The sequence below is a fragment of the Aythya marila genome (assembly GCF_965140915.1).
Source record: "Aythya marila genome assembly, contig: HAP1_HAP1_SCAFFOLD_337, whole genome shotgun sequence".
In the NCBI taxonomy this organism is placed as follows: Eukaryota; Metazoa; Chordata; class Aves; order Anseriformes; family Anatidae; genus Aythya; species Aythya marila.
The window spans coordinates 98,971-116,719 of record NW_028136741.1 but is presented as its reverse complement, the minus strand read 5'-3'; the positions used below and the strand labels follow the sequence as shown (position 1 = coordinate 116,719).

At 40.3% G+C, this 17,749-nt stretch overlaps 1 protein-coding gene across 1 annotated transcript; it reads right to left on the bottom strand.

Annotated features, from left to right (window-relative positions):
* Positions 1 to 7,901: 7,901 nt before the first annotated feature.
* Positions 7,902 to 17,130, bottom strand: LOC309891475 (ubiquitin carboxyl-terminal hydrolase 42-like; the record flags this gene model as incomplete). The annotated part of the gene is made up of 14 exons (XM_082785834.1): positions 17,049 to 17,130; positions 15,209 to 15,446; positions 14,269 to 14,469; positions 13,574 to 13,684; positions 13,312 to 13,414; positions 13,040 to 13,107; positions 12,813 to 12,883; positions 12,199 to 12,281; positions 11,169 to 11,280; positions 10,651 to 10,791; positions 10,356 to 10,456; positions 9,751 to 9,892; positions 8,363 to 9,070; positions 7,902 to 7,990 (listed from the first exon to the last, which is right to left on the bottom strand). Coding segments are annotated over exons 2-14 (2,159 nt in total), but the record flags the coding sequence as incomplete, so codon positions are not given.
* Between the last annotated feature and the right edge of the window lie 619 nt (positions 17,131 to 17,749).

Below are 17,749 nucleotides of genomic sequence, written 5' to 3'. Positions count from 1 at the left end.
CTATCATCACCCAAAACGAAGAAGGAAGTGAGGCAACTGCTCGGGCTCTTGGGATATTGTAGACCCTGGATTGAAGGGTTTAGTGAAAAGGCAAAGTTTTTATATGAAAAATTGACTGGAGAAAAAATTAAGTGGAACGAGGAAGATGAGGAAAAGTTGAGGTTGATCAAGAAAACGTTAACAGAAGCGCCAGTGCTGAGCCTCCCAGATTTACAAAGACCCTTTTATTTATTTGTAAATGTTTCTAACCAAACCGCATATGTTAGTTGCAATTACAGCTAAGTCAAGAATGGGCAGGAATCAAGAAACCTGTGGGATATTGTTCCAGACTATTAGACCCTGTGAGGAGGGGGTGGCCAGTGTGCTTCCAGGCTATTGTGGCTACTGCCTTACTGATTGAGGAAGCTAGAAAAGTCACTTGTAGGGCACCTCTGAAGATATATACTCCACATAATGTTAGGGGAGTACTCCAGCAGAAGGCTGAAAAATGGTTAACTGATAGTAGGATGCTGAAGGATGAGGCCATCCTGATCGACTCCCCTCATTTAGAATGAAAAATAGCTGCTGCACAGAGCCCTGCACAATTTCGATATGGGGAACCCCTAACAGAACTACAACATAACTGCGTGGAAGTGATTGAATTGCAAACCAAAATCCGACCCGATCTCGAGGAGACAGAATTAGAAACAGGGGAAAAATTATTGATGGATCATCCAAAGTAGTAGATGGAAAAAGAAGATCAGGGTATGCCATCGTAAATGGGGATATGGTCCTAATAGAGTCAGGACCACTCAGCGCTGCCTGGTCCGCTCAAGCATGTGAACTTTATGCATTATTACGAGCCCTAGAACTATTGAAAGGAAAAAGTGGCACTATTTATACAGACTCTAAATATGCTTATGGAATAGTCTACCCATTTGGGAAAATTTGGGAAGAAAGGGGACTCATAGGCACACAGGGAAAAGGGCTGATTCACCAAACTTTAGTTACTCAAATATTGCAGGCACTGAGAGGACCTAGGGAGATTGCTGTGGTACATGTCAGAGGACATCAAAAGGGAACTGCCTTCCACATAAGAGGGAATAACCTAGTGGATAGAGAAGCTAGGGAAGCAGCTCTTAGGAAGCATGATGTAGTCCTCACCCTACAAGAAACGGATAACGGAAAAGGGACACAAGAGAAAAAGTATACAGAAGCAGAAATAAAAATTATAAAGACCATAGGAGCAGAACTGAAAGAAGGAAAATGGATTCTGCCTGATGGAAGAGAAATACTGCCAAAGGAACAAACTAGGTGTCTACTTTTACAGCTACACCTACAAACCCACTGGGGAACAAAAGCATTGAGTGATCAATTTCTAAAATTTTATGGGTCTGTAGGAATATATGAGATAGCCAAACAAACCGTCCAAGGATGCTTAACATGTCAAAAGGTGAATAAGAAGGTGATTAGGCAAACACCTGCTGGAGGAAGACGAATTGCATATCGACCATTTGAGAGAATACAGGTGGACTTTACTGAACTACGAAAGAGACGGCTAGAAGAATGGTGGAAAAGGGGTGGACACATGCATCACGAGTAAAGGGACCCGTAACAGGAACCTGGAAGGTTGAGTCTACTTCTGGAGATCCGAAAGTTAAGCTTAAAAGAACTTGAAGCATATCAGGGCATAGCTACCCTTTGGATGCTAATTGTATGTATATTAAATCTTGTACTGATTAGAATATTAGCCATCATTGGAAACTCATATAAAGGCCCTAATAGAAGGATTGGGGGACCCCAAAATCCCATAGGGGGAGTGCCACCTCCAGTAGAGATACCCACAACATCTTGAATTACCTGAAAAATTTAAAATAATAGGTGGGAAAATTTACCTAGATGATTGGTTATCTGCTTTGAATCGAGCCCCCACTAACTCGTGGAAAAGTTGAACGCAAATAGAAGAACTATTGCGTGTGTAAGTCTGGACCATTTCCTAAGAAGCATCATGGAGAGGGCAAGACCGGAGAAGGGACCAGTACTGTGGCTCAAGAAGGTTTACCAAGGGCTGCAACCCCTTAGGGTAATAACCACCGGGTAACATGGCCTTTACCGGACCTCTCCTAATTACATGTGATTGGTCTCAGAATTGTAGTGAATGTATTGTTAACACCCGGAGGGGAAGAATTCAGGAACAAACACTACTATGCCTGTTAAACCTATGCTATGGAAACCAGAGTATGCTCGATGTAATGAAAGCAATAAGATAACCAGTTACAAGCTGAAAGAGGTCCCCTATCAATGGCGGATAGAGGTAAGAGCTAATAATGAAGGAGGGTTAACTGGGAAAAGTACAATTATTATACACCCTGCGGAATCATGAAATTGAAACACGAGCTAACTATGGGATTCCAACCATTGCTAAAAACTTGTTTATAAATCTTACAGAGAATATTGTGAAAGCATTCTTTTATGGTTCAATTGGCCTTGGCCAAATTCAAAGCCAGGACACGAATTAATGACATTCAAAAGAAGAGGAGGGATTGTTATATATGGAGTGGTAATTTGTGTCAGAAAAATGGCTGATATTAATAAAGAAGGGAGAGATTTGGGAATGTGGCAATGGGGGTCGGAAAGCCTCCTGGTTGATGATAACATCAGACTCTTAACGGTGAGGTCATCAGGAATGTAAAGAGGTTAGAGGAAATAAAGAAGGGGGATTGAGGCAACGCCCTGCTGTCTGGGGTTGCTTGTTTTCCCCTCTGTTAAGGCACAAGGCACGGAAGTTGCTGGGGGGGTTGCTGGTTAGAACTGTTAACATTTATTGTTTTATGTTATATGATAATAATATTATTAGTGTGGTTTCAAGGGTTAATGAAACGCGGGAAAAGCAATCCCGTTTTGTTGCTTTTGGGAACCTTGTGGTGGGCAGAGCATGTGCAGAAGAAGAGGGAGACAGTCGAAGCCGCTCCTGCAGTCTGGAACAAAAGGTTGCTAATGGTGATGGGGAAACCGTGAGCCTTTCACCCACAAGGACCGCCACAAAGAGAATTCTAATATGAAGCGGGGATAGGATATCCATATGTATAGGCGTACTTGGGTTTCTTGTAAATATGTAACAGCAATGTCCTCTATATATTTGGAAAGTTTGACAGTTGGGTGCGCATGGTGGTAGAGCATAGACTCCCCACGCACCCAGCGCTGTTTACTTGCCTTTTATAAATATTCTTTTATGTTACTAAATTCAGAGGGAGTTGAGACTTCATTTATAACATGATGAGGTTGCATCGTCGGTTGTGAAGGTAAAAGGCAGTCAGTTTTGACTGTAAAAGGCAGTCGGTTTTGACGGTAAGAAGACGTTGGGATTGACGGTAAGAAATTGTAAGAAGTTGTTGGGTTTTTGATGGTAAGAAGTCATAAGACGTTGTTGGGTTTGACGGTAAGAAGTTGTTGCGTTTCGATGGTAAAAAGGTTGTCGGATTTGATGGTAGGTTTAGTCTGAGTATTGAAGGCTTCCAGCAGTAAGCTCTGCATCTGAAAGACAAAGGGAAGAAATGTCATTCCCTGCTGTGATAGTCTACATGGAACTGTCTGGCTCACTGGTTTTCTTTCCAAAGAGAGAAGTCACAACCCTGTACACGGATTGATCTGCTCTCTGACTACAGGGCTGAACTGACTGGAGAAGGCGGCTTCCAAAGCCCTCCCATTAAACGGACTACATTTGAATTCTATGCTAAAATTGGTGAGCTGTACAGAATAGTAGGACAAAGCTACCTGCTTTGATAGCAAATGGTTGCCCTTAGGTAAGTTACAGTCATTTGAAGGTTTGACTGGACGGCATCCTTGTTTTACTAGTGATCAAAGCTGACCAAATCCTAGCCACAGAACAGAAGCGTTCAGAAACTTGCTAGAGAGAGCACTTAGGAATGCAGGAATTTAACTGCTTTAATGCTGCTCTTTCTCTCACGTATCTGCAATTTCCTTAAATCACAAATTGTCACTAGCTATCCTTGTTCATTTATTCAAAGGAACATGATTCCGGTTGAAAAGGCACTCTAACAAGTCCTCCGTTGCTCCTAGTCTGTCCCTAGCTTCTTTGAGAGCTTCAATACAGTAGAAAATTAAAAATAATAAACTAGCAAATAATTAACATGTGGAAGTGGTCGTTTTTCAGATTAGATTCCACCATTCAGAAAATCCTGCTTAAGAGACATTTTTTCTTTGCTTTGAAAGACTGACCTTCCCCAAAAGGAAACTAATTAGTATCTTTAGGCTTGACGAAATACTTGAATTCCTCAATTTAACAGAATTGCTTTGCACAGCCCTCCTACCCTGCTTACCTTGCAAGTAGTGTATCCAAGTGGGGTGGGTACTGCTGTATTTATCAACGAACATCTCTTTCACGTATATAGCCCAGGGATCCCCATGCCCCGCGCTTGTGTAATGCATGCAAGACGTTTACTTTCTTCCTCTACTTTGGACTGGTTTAGAAAGAACGAGTTCGCCATCTGCTGGCCAGAGAATTCACTGAAGCCCGAAGAGCAGTAGAGCAGAGGCATTTTCTTCTGTGCTCTTCCTGATTTTTCAGCTAGAAGAGATACTTCCAGTCCAGTACACTCAGGATTCTTTTGACATTAGTATCGTAAAAAGTCCATTTTTGCAACACTGGAAATTGAAAGACCTCCGTTCAGTCCCTAATTTTGTTCTTGATAATGGGACAGATTGCATGAATGTTGGCAAGAATGTGTGAACAACCAGCCTCCCCTCCATGTCGTATTTTAAGATGACAACTTCTGGTGCTCCCTATCTTAGAAAAGAAAAATGCTTGGAAACAATTGCACTTGCTCTTAAGCTTGAAGAAACTTGTCAGTGCCAGAATCTACTGACTCTGGCAATTTACTTCATCATCCAAACTGGGCAAAAGATATGAAAACCTCTTCCAAGATTTTACTTCTCCAAACATTACGTAAAAGGCATTCAGCTGTACAGCAAGAAGCTGAAATAGCTGAAGGTAGTATGTTATTCACATGAATTATTCAGGCAGGTTTTTTTTTAGGAAGGCTGCGATTCATTAGAACATTACTAGCCTGTAAGCCTCATGGCATCACCTTCCATCTTGACTGCTAAACCTCCTTGCTCCCTACTATCTTCTTTGCCAAGATACAGCTGTCCACATTTACTTTTCCTACTTGGCTGGACTGAATTTAAGAAGGGAGCTTGCAACTCTTCCTCTTGTTTGCCACTTCATCATCAAACCAGATGAAAACCATTTGCCTTTAACCTCTTTATTTCAGGCCTTCTTTCCTAGTGGTCATTCAAAACTGGGAAAAAAATAGTCTACCAAGTCGGGGTTTTTTTTGATTTGATAATAAATCTGCAGACTGTTAAGTCATCAAGCACTTCAAGACTGTTTGAAATAATCTCGAGATTAATATAAAAGGAATTCCTCAAACACGCTGCGGCCGCTTACCTTTAGTATAGTCGTTGGATGTGATGGAGCTGTATTTCTTGCTTTCGCCTGCACTGGAAGTCTTCCCTTCCTTGTAAGGTTGTTTACTGCTCTCACTTCTGCATTACTGACATGAAGAGCCATCTGGAGGATGGGATTCTTCCTTCTTCTCCCGCGTTATCTTCTGGAAACGAGGATCTAAGTGTTCCAAGGAGCCTTTCGCTTTCCTGGTGTTTCTCCTTTTTCTTCTTTTTCTTCTCCTTTTTCTTCTTTTTCTTACGCTTGCGATTGGCATTGTCAAAGTGAAGCGCACAGAAACACAAATCATGAAGTCTGAAAGAAACATGCAAGTTAAAAAGGGAAAAAAAGATGTGGCACTTGTTGCCTATATGAAACTTGATTTATTTTACCACAGGTGATGATTTGCAGCATGTCAGCTATTTTGTGGTGCTTTGTGCACACGCAACTTACTTTAGATGCAGCAAACTTAAGCCATCAGATTGAAGGACCATAGGTCCTGGTTTGTACACAGATCATTAACAATGGCTAGCTCTGGAATACGTGCAAGCAGAAAAAAATCTTTTAACCTAATCTGGAATGGTGTACGGATGTGATTCGAACTATGTGGTCCAAAGCTAGTGCTCTGACACAATTCAGCAAGAGCTTTCCTATCTTCACTGATCAACCTAACAACATGATCCCCAGCCAGCTGATGCTATCTAAATAACTTAGAAACTACCAGGAAAAAAAAAAAAAAAAAAAAAAAAGGAAGACATGAGAAGCACCCAGAAAAGAATTAGGATAAAAAATGCGGAGTATGCTGGAATCCTTGCTTACTTGGAATCCTTCTCTCCATCTTTATCCTTAGACTTCTTTTTCTTCCAGAACTTGTGATATTTTTGCATTTTTTTCACCACCTACAAGCTCCTTTTCTATCTTTCTGTCTTTCCTTTCTATTTCACTTTCACTACCTTCTGCACGGGTATATTTTCTTTTTCTGTTTCCTTCTGTTTCATTTTTCTGGCGACAGTTCTCCAAATGAGCTGACACAGGTGGAAGCGCATGTCTTTCACGAGAATGTCTTCCGGAATGTTGCTGAGGTACCGAGCAACGATGCAAGTCTGCTCGGGGTGTGCTAAAGCGACGTACATCTTCCTCTCTCAAGAGGGAACCGTGAGGCCATCCGCTTTTGTAACGATAATGCTTATGTGACCTGCTGTAGTAAGTTGCAGTCGATCTGTCAAAGGCTGCATCGCCGTGAGAGAACTTTCTCTCTCTACTGTCTCCTGTCGCATGAGGTGAATAGTAATCATTGTAATAGCTACATCTTTCCCATCTCCGTGCTTCGTCTCGATAGTATCTTTCTCTGCTCCAACTTCTTTCCCCTTTGGATCGGTAGTATCTATTGCTACCTTGTTCTGATCTTCCTCCACTGCCAGATCTGTACTTTGAATATTTGACTGCTCTTCTGCCATTCTCAGGGCTGTTTCTTTCACGAGGGAAAGATCTGTACCTGCTTCCCTCCCAGTACTCCTGCTTGTGACTCTTTTGCTCAACAAATTCCACGCTCTGAGAACACCTCCTCTTGCTGGAAGGACCTGCTTTTTGACTCTCCTTCTCTTCACTAGGAGCATGTTCCCTCTTTCTTCGGTAATGCTCTTTCTCAGTGGTTTTAGTCTTGTCCTTTGTATCTTGGCGTCTATCTGCAATAGCTAAGGAGGAAAGGTTTTTAGAGCTACATTCAGTGTCAGACTTGAGAGAGGAAGTTTGCCGCAATTTCTCACCAGGCTCACAAGACTCTTTGCCGTACAAAACGGTTTCTTTTGAAATGAGGTCACGTTCTTTTGATCTTCTTGGTTTCTCCTTGTCTCCACCGTCATCACATTGGTACTGGGCGAGGTATTCATCATTCCCAGGAGATTTCAGAGGTTCCGCAACACTGCATAAAATAAAAACCCATTTCTCACTTCTGCTGAAGGACGTGAATATTAAGAGTAAAACCTTCCAAAGGCAAACAAACAAACAAAAACCTCCGGACTACAGGAACGCTCGCAAAGATATGCCATTTAGAAACCTCTCCTGTGATTAGGACACCTTCTTCAGCTCCCAGAGAAAGTGTTTTTTCCCCTCTTGCTTCTGAAGCCATTGCACTAAAAAAGCAAACGCATCTGTCTCCTTCCACCTGCTGCTCTGAGAAAAAAGGCATAGGGGCGAGCGGGGAACAGCCAATGTTTCTCCAGACAGTGGAGAAAAACGGAAAAACATTCTATAAAGGAACACAAGTTCTCCTTGAGGCACCAACCTGCATCAGAGTGATATGCTCAGTGCTGATCATTAGTTCTGTTCGTGACACTGGACACACAGTATGGAATTGTACTAATTTAAATCCTTCCATTAAGTACTATTAGTAGACAGATAAAACTGTAACGAACTTCCATAAAGTCTTTTCTTAATAAGACTGTGCTCATTTTACCTCATTTCCTCTGACAAGCTGTTCAGCTGGCTGGCTGTGAGGGACTCCGTGATGACTTCTCGATTGACTGAAGGCATAGCTCCAGGCATCTGCAATTAAAACGCACAAGTCAGCAGACAAAAAAATACTATTTGTAGTAGTACTGAGGACTAGTCTTGTCAGAATGTCTCCATTAAATGGTAAGCAAGACCGCTGTGAGTTGTATGCGTTATCTACACTTCAAAGATAACCCCAACTCACCCCCCAAAATCTACTTTATGAAATTAGGAATTTTTATCTCAGCTGAGCTTAAGTTGACAAGTTCTAATGTAAGCTCAGGTCTGCAAATTCTAATGGGATAATACGACAAAGTCTTACGATCACATTTGTGCTGTGTTTTCTCAGTATTTCACCTGAATTAGGAACACAATAAACACTTCCGGATACATCGTAGGTGAGAAATTCTCGATGGAGCAAATCTATGTTTCAAGCAATCCATTTGTTTTAGAAAAGAACATCTCAGAAGGTTTAACAGGTTCAACTCGGCAAGTGGAATCATCAAGTTTCAGTCCGTTTTCTTTAGATTCAGTAACTAACCTAATAGCACCATTTAGTGAATCTGTTTTTGGCAGCTCATGCTGGGATCTTCCTTTGTCAGCATTCTGACAGGAAGAGTTGGAATGCTGCAATGTACGGACTACCTTTCCAACCAAAATTCCATTAGAGGACATTGCATTGCAATTCCTTTGAAATAAGCCCTTTGACTCCTCCTCAGATTTTCCTGAAGATTCTGCACCATAAGGGACTGTGTTATCAGAGCTGAGTTTAGGATTTTCATTCACTGTTGGCTCCACAAAAATTTCATCAGAAACTTTTTTGTTTGTTTGCATTTGCTTCATTTGCATTACCGAATTTGTAATTGTGGATGAAGGAACAGCCTGGTAGAGATCTTCATCCTCCACAGCACTGCTAAGACAGTCAGGCTGTGACACAGTCTGACGAGCAGGCAATTTATTGTGAATACTGATGGTGATCTTCTGTTTTCTTGACGTATCAGTCATTGAAGGCCTGGTAATTGCCTGGTTTTGAACACAGGCCATTGGTGGTGCTGAAGATGGCCTTTTTAGGGTGACACCAGTGGTCTTTGCGTCCTCTTTTATGGATCCATTTCCATTTAAACGGCTTGAATTCTGTATTTAAAAAGAAGAAATTGCAAGATGGATTAACGCAAACACTGCATGTAACATTTTGAAACACAAAACTCTCCTACTGAGTGTTTCTACAAATGGTCTTAACACCTAAAAAGAAAAACACACTGCCCTTTAAGGATAAATGCAAGTCCAATAAGCGTATTCAATTCCTGCTTTTGGTTTACTGCAGATTGGTATCAAATTAACATCATCTTTGAAAACCAGCCAAGCAACTTAACATTACCTGCTGCTATTCCCAAATATATTTATTTTCCCCTTTAAACATACCCTGAAAAGCCTGAAATAATTGTTCTGGTGCTCAGGAATAAGACAATTAGTTTTCCCTGTCTTAGCTAAAGTGACGAGGATAGGAAAAACAAGTCCTCTTTTAAATGATTTGAGGATTAGTACACTCTGCTTAAATTGTCAAAGAGCGTAGCTCTCTGTGCTTTAGAAAGCTGTCTTGGAGCTATAAAGTAATGGAGTCGCATGGCTGCACAATTTAGCAGTAACCACTGTTTGAGTGACTCTGGCTGTAGCATGAGGGCTGTGAAGAAAGCTGCAGCGTGGGAAGGAAAACAAAACTAAGATGCCGAAAACCAAACAAAAAACCCCACACCAAACCCCAAACCCACTAGCAGTTTGGTGCCGTTATCTGCCCTCCCACTTCCCTGAATTACCTTAATCATATGAGGAAGAAGTCGTGGTCCCATAAATCCAGCCTGCTTACTATTAGCCCCCTGCTGACCAGGAGGGAATGAACAGGGATAAGATGGTGCTGGCAAGTAAAACGCACGTTCTCCAAGTGTCAAATCATAGCGCCTTCAGAAAAGAGCAGTGATCGTAGTTTAGTTTTTCTTTCAGCCTACTCTTGGATTAAATCCCATCCTATCATTTTAGAGGAACAGCTCATACGATATGGAAGCCTTCTCTACAGAAGGCTTTGCCAAGACTACAAACTGAAAAGTAGAGAACAGTCTTCCTACTAAGACTATCACTTGCAGAGCAATAATTCATTCTTACACCACAGATGACCTTCATTTCTCTCCTTCTCTAAAGTAGCCAGCTACAGATAACACATAGATAGCAATTTACACAAGTGCTGCAGTTTAAGGCCAAGCAACAAAAGATAATAAACGACACAGAGAATTTCAGGTTAGACAGAACTGAATTAGACAAATAATAATCTTCTCCCCGGATAGCAAGAAAAACACTTGCAAAACAGAAAAATATCAATAACGGGAAAGTAAATCTCTTCTGAACACATTTTAAGATTTGTTATTACCTGATATAAAAAAGTATGTAAGCTTGCTGACCAAGAACTCTTTTAATGTCAGTACGCACTACTTTTGCATCATTCATCTGATACCAAAGTCCATTACCAGCCTGCAAATAAAGACAACGATTTCTTTAGGTGAATTGCACATTTTCCAAATGAAATCACGGATAGGAACAAAATACACACATGTCAAATAAAAATATAATGAAATCTTTTTCCCTAGAAACAGTAGCTGCTAGTCATGCTTTAATTGGTTTGCCAGCACAACCTTTACCCTGTTAGAAATGCTGTTGACTTCTACCTTTACATAGCATATATAGTGTCCTGAGTGACAGTTGACACCGTGATGTACCAGCACCGCATATAAGGCATAGAGCAGTGGTTCTCCCATTGACTGCGACATGTAGGCTCTCAGGTCCAAATACTCCGGATATTTCACCTCCTAAAGAGACACCAAGAAGATAGAAAAATTATCCCAGAGTACTTCGTGGACTAGCCAGAGAAAAACACTTCCAAAAAACACAGACTAGAATTTATTTCTAGAATATATTTCTAGAATATATTTCTTGATTCACTACAAATAAGTCTTCCCATAAACAATGGTTAAGACTAGAAGTTGCAGAGAACTGTTTCCTGATGAATCAGCCTTCTCAGAGGAAAGCATATGCTTCTTGTCAAGCGGGAACTTTATTGATATTAAGAGAAAGAATAAGCCATAGTCGTTAGTCTACAATTATTGTCTGAAAATATTAACAACTTTCAGCTTTGGGGGATGTCCCATTACACAATGATATAGTTGCATTACAGTGGTAAATATACCTTGTTGATCTTTCCACCTGTGAAATCTGCAAATCTTTTCAGTGATATTGTGAGAACCTGGGAAGAACGGTGTATGGTAAATCTCTTGGACGCAGGAACCATCTTTTTACACCTTAAAAACAAGCAGAGATAAGTGTTTGAAGGCATCTTCTTTTTTCGCCCCCAAAACAAACTCCTTTTAATGTCTCACGCATGCCTATGCTATTTGAATGATATTTACTTGCATAATAGGTTGGTCTTTTTTCTTTTCATAAACCCATGCACTGCGTGTCAGGTTTGTTAATACAGAGAAGAAGGTCAATTTTCCCAACAACTCAGAGCATAGCGGGAACAGGAATCTCTCACGAAAGGGTATTACCAGGTTGGATGGCAAGGTACCATTTCTTGGTCTACAAAAGTGGCTATTTGAACTCCAATCCTGGATACATTCTTTCAGCTTTCAAGGGAAATACAAATACTGAAAGCGGAACGAGAGAGCCTTGGTCCCCAGGACTAGAAATTGCAAATAATCTCCAACATAGGTCGACTATCAACATCAAAAATACAACAGAAGCACATGGTCATTCTACAGGAGGGAGACATTTAACAGTAGGAAGTCTTCATGTACTGAGCTTGTCTGGAAAGACACTGAAACCATCTGCCATCCTTTGAAACAAAATAGTTCAGTTTGACACATTGCCCGCTCCAAGGTAGGACCTACGGCGTAAGCAGTGAAAATTAGCCACTAGCCCAGAGAACAACGTAAACTGGGCAGTTTACATCAAGAAAAGTACTGTCGAGAGCTAATAAATAGAAAGAACAAAAGCACCTCTTTTTGAATTCTGATGGCAAAATACAAGCCAGAGAATTGCAAACCCATAGGGAATGCCTATGAACAAGACTTCCCCCCTCCAAAGAAACAAAAATCCAAGTCTTTTATAAACTTCCACAAAACTTGTAAGTAGATCCAAAGTTTAGAGGTAGTCCAACAGAGTCATGCAACATAGAAAACTGACATCTAGGATTAAGACCTAATCCGTCAAAATCTTACTCGCTACATTTATAGCAATTCTCTCCATCCAGCTCTTCAGGTTTCACAAAGAGTTCCAGAGCTCTGCTAACAGACGAAACCGCCTAGAGCAGCGAGAAAGAAGAGCGTAAAGTCACCGTAATTCAAAATTCCAGAGACACACTAGTAGTTTATAAGAGAATCTTACTAACATACTCAAGCGATCTACTAGGAGCACTGTGAAGAAGGAGGCAGAAAGAGCATGCTCAGCATTGACCTCACCTGGAAGGCATTTGACTTTGGAACAAATACTTTTCCAGTAGCCTAGACAGCATCTATAGTGTGCTTTGTCATCAATACTGGGGACAAATTCATCAGTCTAACAATTAGATGTATATTGAGGTAGAACAACAAAGAAGTATGACAGCATTATCATTTTTGCAGAAAGAGAATTCCTTCCCCTTAAACCCAATGCAAATGTGGAGACTATTTACATGGGTTCCACAGAAGGACAAAGTCCAATCCACTTCCTTAGCACCACCAAGCTCTTATGTTTTAACATTATATGTGGTTTGGTTTTTTAAGTTAAACAGGTTTAATTTAGAAAGTTATGCATGTACTTAAACATCATGAATTATATTTAGAAAACATCTTACCTTTATATCCAAAGTGATATCAAGAAATGCCTCATACGTATCCGAAACTGCTTTGCAATTCAAGCACTTCACTGGAAGCAAAATATAAATGCTTAACATTATGTGAAGGAGACTAACTGTCCAAATTCAAGTTGTTGACAGATACTACTTTAGACAAACTACAGACTGCTTTACTACCGACAAAAGACACAGATCAGTTCTAAGGACAGGAATATTTTTTCAAGTACCTCTCGATCTTAGAAATCCTCCAAATATTTGATGAATGATGGTGGTAGCTTGAGAAGATCTGTCCAATCTGGAAATAAATTATAATCAGACCTCAGAAGATTTAAGGCACAGAGTTAACTCTTCAAAGAGTTTGATGAAAACCAAGGATGATGTAGACTTTCGTTGCTGATAGTAAATAAGGCACTAAAAAGTGCTAGAGATCATTTCTGAGAGTAAATAAAGGACTAGAAGGTGCTAGAGAATGTATGAAAGTGAACTTGTTTATGCTTACTCGGTGCTTCCGTTCAAGCACGCTTCCTGCATAGCATCAACAGTATAGCGCAAGAACTCGTGTGCATCTTCTTGACTGCCAAAACGGAAATGTTGTCCTATTCCTAAATAAGAAGATGATAGTATTGACCCCATTTAAAAATGAAATCATTCTTGTATTTCTAGAATCTCTCTTCATTTGAGTGTTAAAACCACTTATACACATCAAATAATTATTTGAAGATTACAAGCTATCGAAAAGAAACACATCTGAAGCCACTTACGACTGAGATTACTGATAACATGCGTAGGCTCGATGGCATCAACAGTGCAACGCAGGGCCTGGTTAATGTGAGTCTCCATCGTGCACATCATGCAAAAATCTTGTTCACGACCTGAAGAGTGAAAGAACAAAGCATCCCAGTCCAGCGAAATATCCATACCTACAAACATCTAAGTACAATTTAAACTATAGATACAATATCCACTCTCCTTGCTACATTCTATTCTCCCAAGATGCCAATGTCCCAACAGTCTTGTAACATTTCATTTCACACAACTTTACAGAAGAAAAATATCCACTAAGCCTGTATTCAAATGCATTTTGTGATGAGAAATCTAAAAGACTACTGCAAAGTCGCAGTTGTAAAGGCTGACAGGAATGTGAACTCCACAGGCTGCAAAATGTATTACTCTCCAAAATTACTACTAAATGCATTACTGTCCAATGCACTTCATTATTCCCATGAAGCAATAAATGATCCTTTAATAAACAAACAAACAAATAACTAACTAAATAAATAAAACATGGTGCATTAATTGCACTCCATATGCTATTCGGAGCCCACTGCTAATACGGTGCTCAAAGCCAGCTTCTACAGGTAAAATCAGGCAAATAAGCTTATCTCACAGAATCACTGCTGTTCTTTCACCTTCAGAGCTATCCAACAGATTCAAAATACTGTTAGAAAGTACTCACATGACTGGCTGTGCTCAAGAGAAAGCATGTAATTGGCAAGTGGGGGTGTGTAGGTCAAACACTGTAGGGTAGCATTAAGAAAACATGTGTTGCCAAGATTGTACAGGCCAACTCCAACACTTTGTGTTTCTCGCCCATCCATACAAATCTTCTCAGGTGGAAAAAGAATGCTCTGTGGCGGAGCAATTCCATCATTAACGACTGCAAGAAAGTTAAATTTAAAAAGAGATTTTGTTTGTTTGTTTCGAAGAAAGGTATTTAAAAAAATACTATTCTGCAGGAGCACCTAGAGGAGCTAGCTACAATCCAAACCAGAAAAACTTATTGCAGACAGCTTTAATACCACCAAATTCAAATTGGCTGGTCAACACAATGTTTTGGGGAAAAAAAAAACAAACAACTTTAGTCAACCATTTTAATTTTTCTAAGGCAAGGCTAACTGCCATTCTGTTTGTAGCACCTAATGCCAAGTTCCTCTCCATCTATAATCTTTAACCTGATTAACTCAACTACTGTTTTTTTCCTTATTATAACTTAAACCACAAACTTAGACTTGAAATTATACGGTAAAAACGTAAAAACTAGGAACTAGGAATGACGGTACCCCTACAGATACCAGATTTTTTCCTGAGCAATGTTATCATTCAAAAAACCTGTGAAGAATGGAAGCTGTGAATAGCAACCATCAAACACTTTTCTTTGCAAAACAGAAAAGACATGGAGGAATCTGTGCATTACAAAAAGCTCCCCACATTTCTCTGTTGACTGTAAATATATCAAAATTAATTTCTGTAACATCAGTCACTTCAGTTGCCTTAGGGGATTCGCTTTTGAAGTCTTTGTTCACAGTAGTCCCCTTCTCTATCAGTGCAACAAGTAAGAACTGCATTTTCTACTTTTGCTTTGAAGAAAATGGAGGCAGGATAAAACGCACACTTACTTAGATCTCTTGGGGCAAAAGCCTTAGATTTTTCAGATGATCTACAGTAAATAGCACCTCCACGTCCTTGGGCCACAGAGACTTGGCTTGAATCTTCTGCAGGCACTATCCGGCCCCAGTTGGTGGTGCGTGACATCAGTATTTTAGGACTTGGTTTCTTGGATTTGCCAGACCGCCTTGAAGAGGGCTTTTTAGGCTTTGAAGATTTGGGCTTCTTAGCTACGGTCATTGTTCACATCTGCGACAGAGACAGAAGTTCTGGTTGACGTAAGAATATCAAGAAGCATTCCAAGAAGAAAAGAGTAGCAGAAGTCCTGTCACTTAATCTCAAAGAAACAGCCTTAAGAACTAAATCGCTGGTATGAATGATTTAAAAAGAATCCCCAAACTAAACACACAAAGTGAAAATTTCCATCTAAACTCTATCAGTATTACTTCTAGCTTCTGCAGAACTAGTGGCTGATGCCATTTCTTTCCCTTACGTAGGATTTTAATCCATTACAACTCTGGAGTCTTTTTAATATAAAAATGTAGAAGACATTCTCTGAGGGGAATCAGTTATTTATTGATTTCCGGAGTTGCGCAATTATCTGTTAATTAGTACCTATGATCTAATAGATAATTGTTGCAATTATCTATTGCTGGCATGAGTAACGGAACACTATTACCTCACTGCCTGCGTTTTTCTGTTTCGTCTGCACAAAGGTACCCAGAACTCACTGCTACTTTTCTTCTGTCTTTCCAGGGCTCGCCCTCTACCTCACTGTCTACTGCACCAGTCATGAGGGGTTTGTTGTGATTCTATAATGAGCCTAGCTTTTAAATACACCTTTCATGGGCGTCACTTGGTGATAGCAAGTTAATTTCTGAGGGCTCCTCAGTCTACATCATGTGGTCGCTTTTTCCAGGTGAAAAAGCGGAGCCGTAAGTGGCAGTACACTAAAGCCCTGGCATGTTGAGATCCAAGAGGAGAGATGTTTGGCCCTCCTTTTCACTCCTGGGAACCATATACCTCAAAACCCACAGAGGATGGGCTATATCTCAGAGAAATCTTGGGAAAGGAGAGCATGAAGAGCATGTTTGCAAATTTATTTCTCCCTGGGCTTCTTCTGCTTCTCCAAGAAAGACGAGTTTGAATATAACTTTGGCAGCAGTACTTCTGGTGTTTTACTCCTACCACATTTAAAACTCCTACGACAAACTGAAAAGTTAGACTAAAAAGCAGCTCTTTCCGTTCTACTTTGTAAAGTTGCACGTTTTCCTCATGCAAAACAACAGGGGAATGTAAGCTAGAAACGGAAATGCTGAATGTAAAACAAAACAAAACAAACCTCAGCCCTCCAGGACAAAAGCCAATAACTGCTACAAAGTCCTTTTTAAAATGCTGATTAGGTTTCAAGGTGATACCGCTTTAAATAAGCATAGCTGTGTGTCCATAGGCAGAAGCTGAATAATGACAGGATGAACTTCTGTACTTCATGTTTTGTTACTGTCTTACTGTAGCACACAGGGACTTGTTACCTTTAGGGAAACCACTAACCTCATGGAGGGTTTAAAACATAATCTAGTTTGTTATACCAAAATGACGGAGAGAACAAAGCATAAAGTGCTTTCAGATTTCTAGCACGCCTTGATTGCTATCCATTAAACTTCAGACACGTTAAACAAAACACAGTAAATAAGAAAACTCCTAGTCCCACAGCTGGCAAATTGTGTGCAGAGGTTGTAATTAGAACTTTTTTTGCCTTGACGTTTTACATTTAAAATTGATTTTAAATCCATTCTATACACACTTTCCATTCCTGAAAAAACAATACGCAAACCTGACAAATTCATTTACATGAGAAATGAAGTCGTCCTTGTCCGATTGGAAGACTAAGGTGACAGCTCCTGGGCTCAGGGATAAGCTCTGATCTTCACCAGTGACAGCTCCTTTTTTAGGATTGAAAGGGAAAATGTTTCAGCAACACATTGAAAACATACTTAAGGGACAAGAAACAAAATCAAGACTGCAGTGAGAAGGAGAACAGAAAAACAATACTGGGGAGAAAGGGAAGGGAAGGGAAGGGAAGGGAAGGGAAGGGAAGGGAAGGGAAGGGAAGGGAAGGGAAGGGAAGGGAAGGGAAGGGAAGGGAAGGGAAGGGAAGGGAAGGGAAGGGAAGGGAAGGGAAGACCTTGATCTTTATACTGACCAATGAGATAAGCCTTACACATTTTTAAGTTTATTTTTGACAACTGATTGAGGTGTTACCAGCTATTAAGTACGATTCAAGAGCAAATATTAACACTAGAAAGAAGAAATCCGATCCACCACCACTTTTTCAAAATACATCCATTTCTCATTTGGAGATGACGTCTCTCTGACAAGGTAGTAGAAAAACTGTAAATACCGATAGAGCTTCCTCTCCCGATGTTCCATATACATACCGATGCTGTTCCTACACCTACGCTCTGAGCATAAATTTATGTTGACATGAGTATCGGGTGTTACTCCTCTCTTTGTTTGCCTTGAGAGACACACCTCTTGTCCATTGAAAAGTA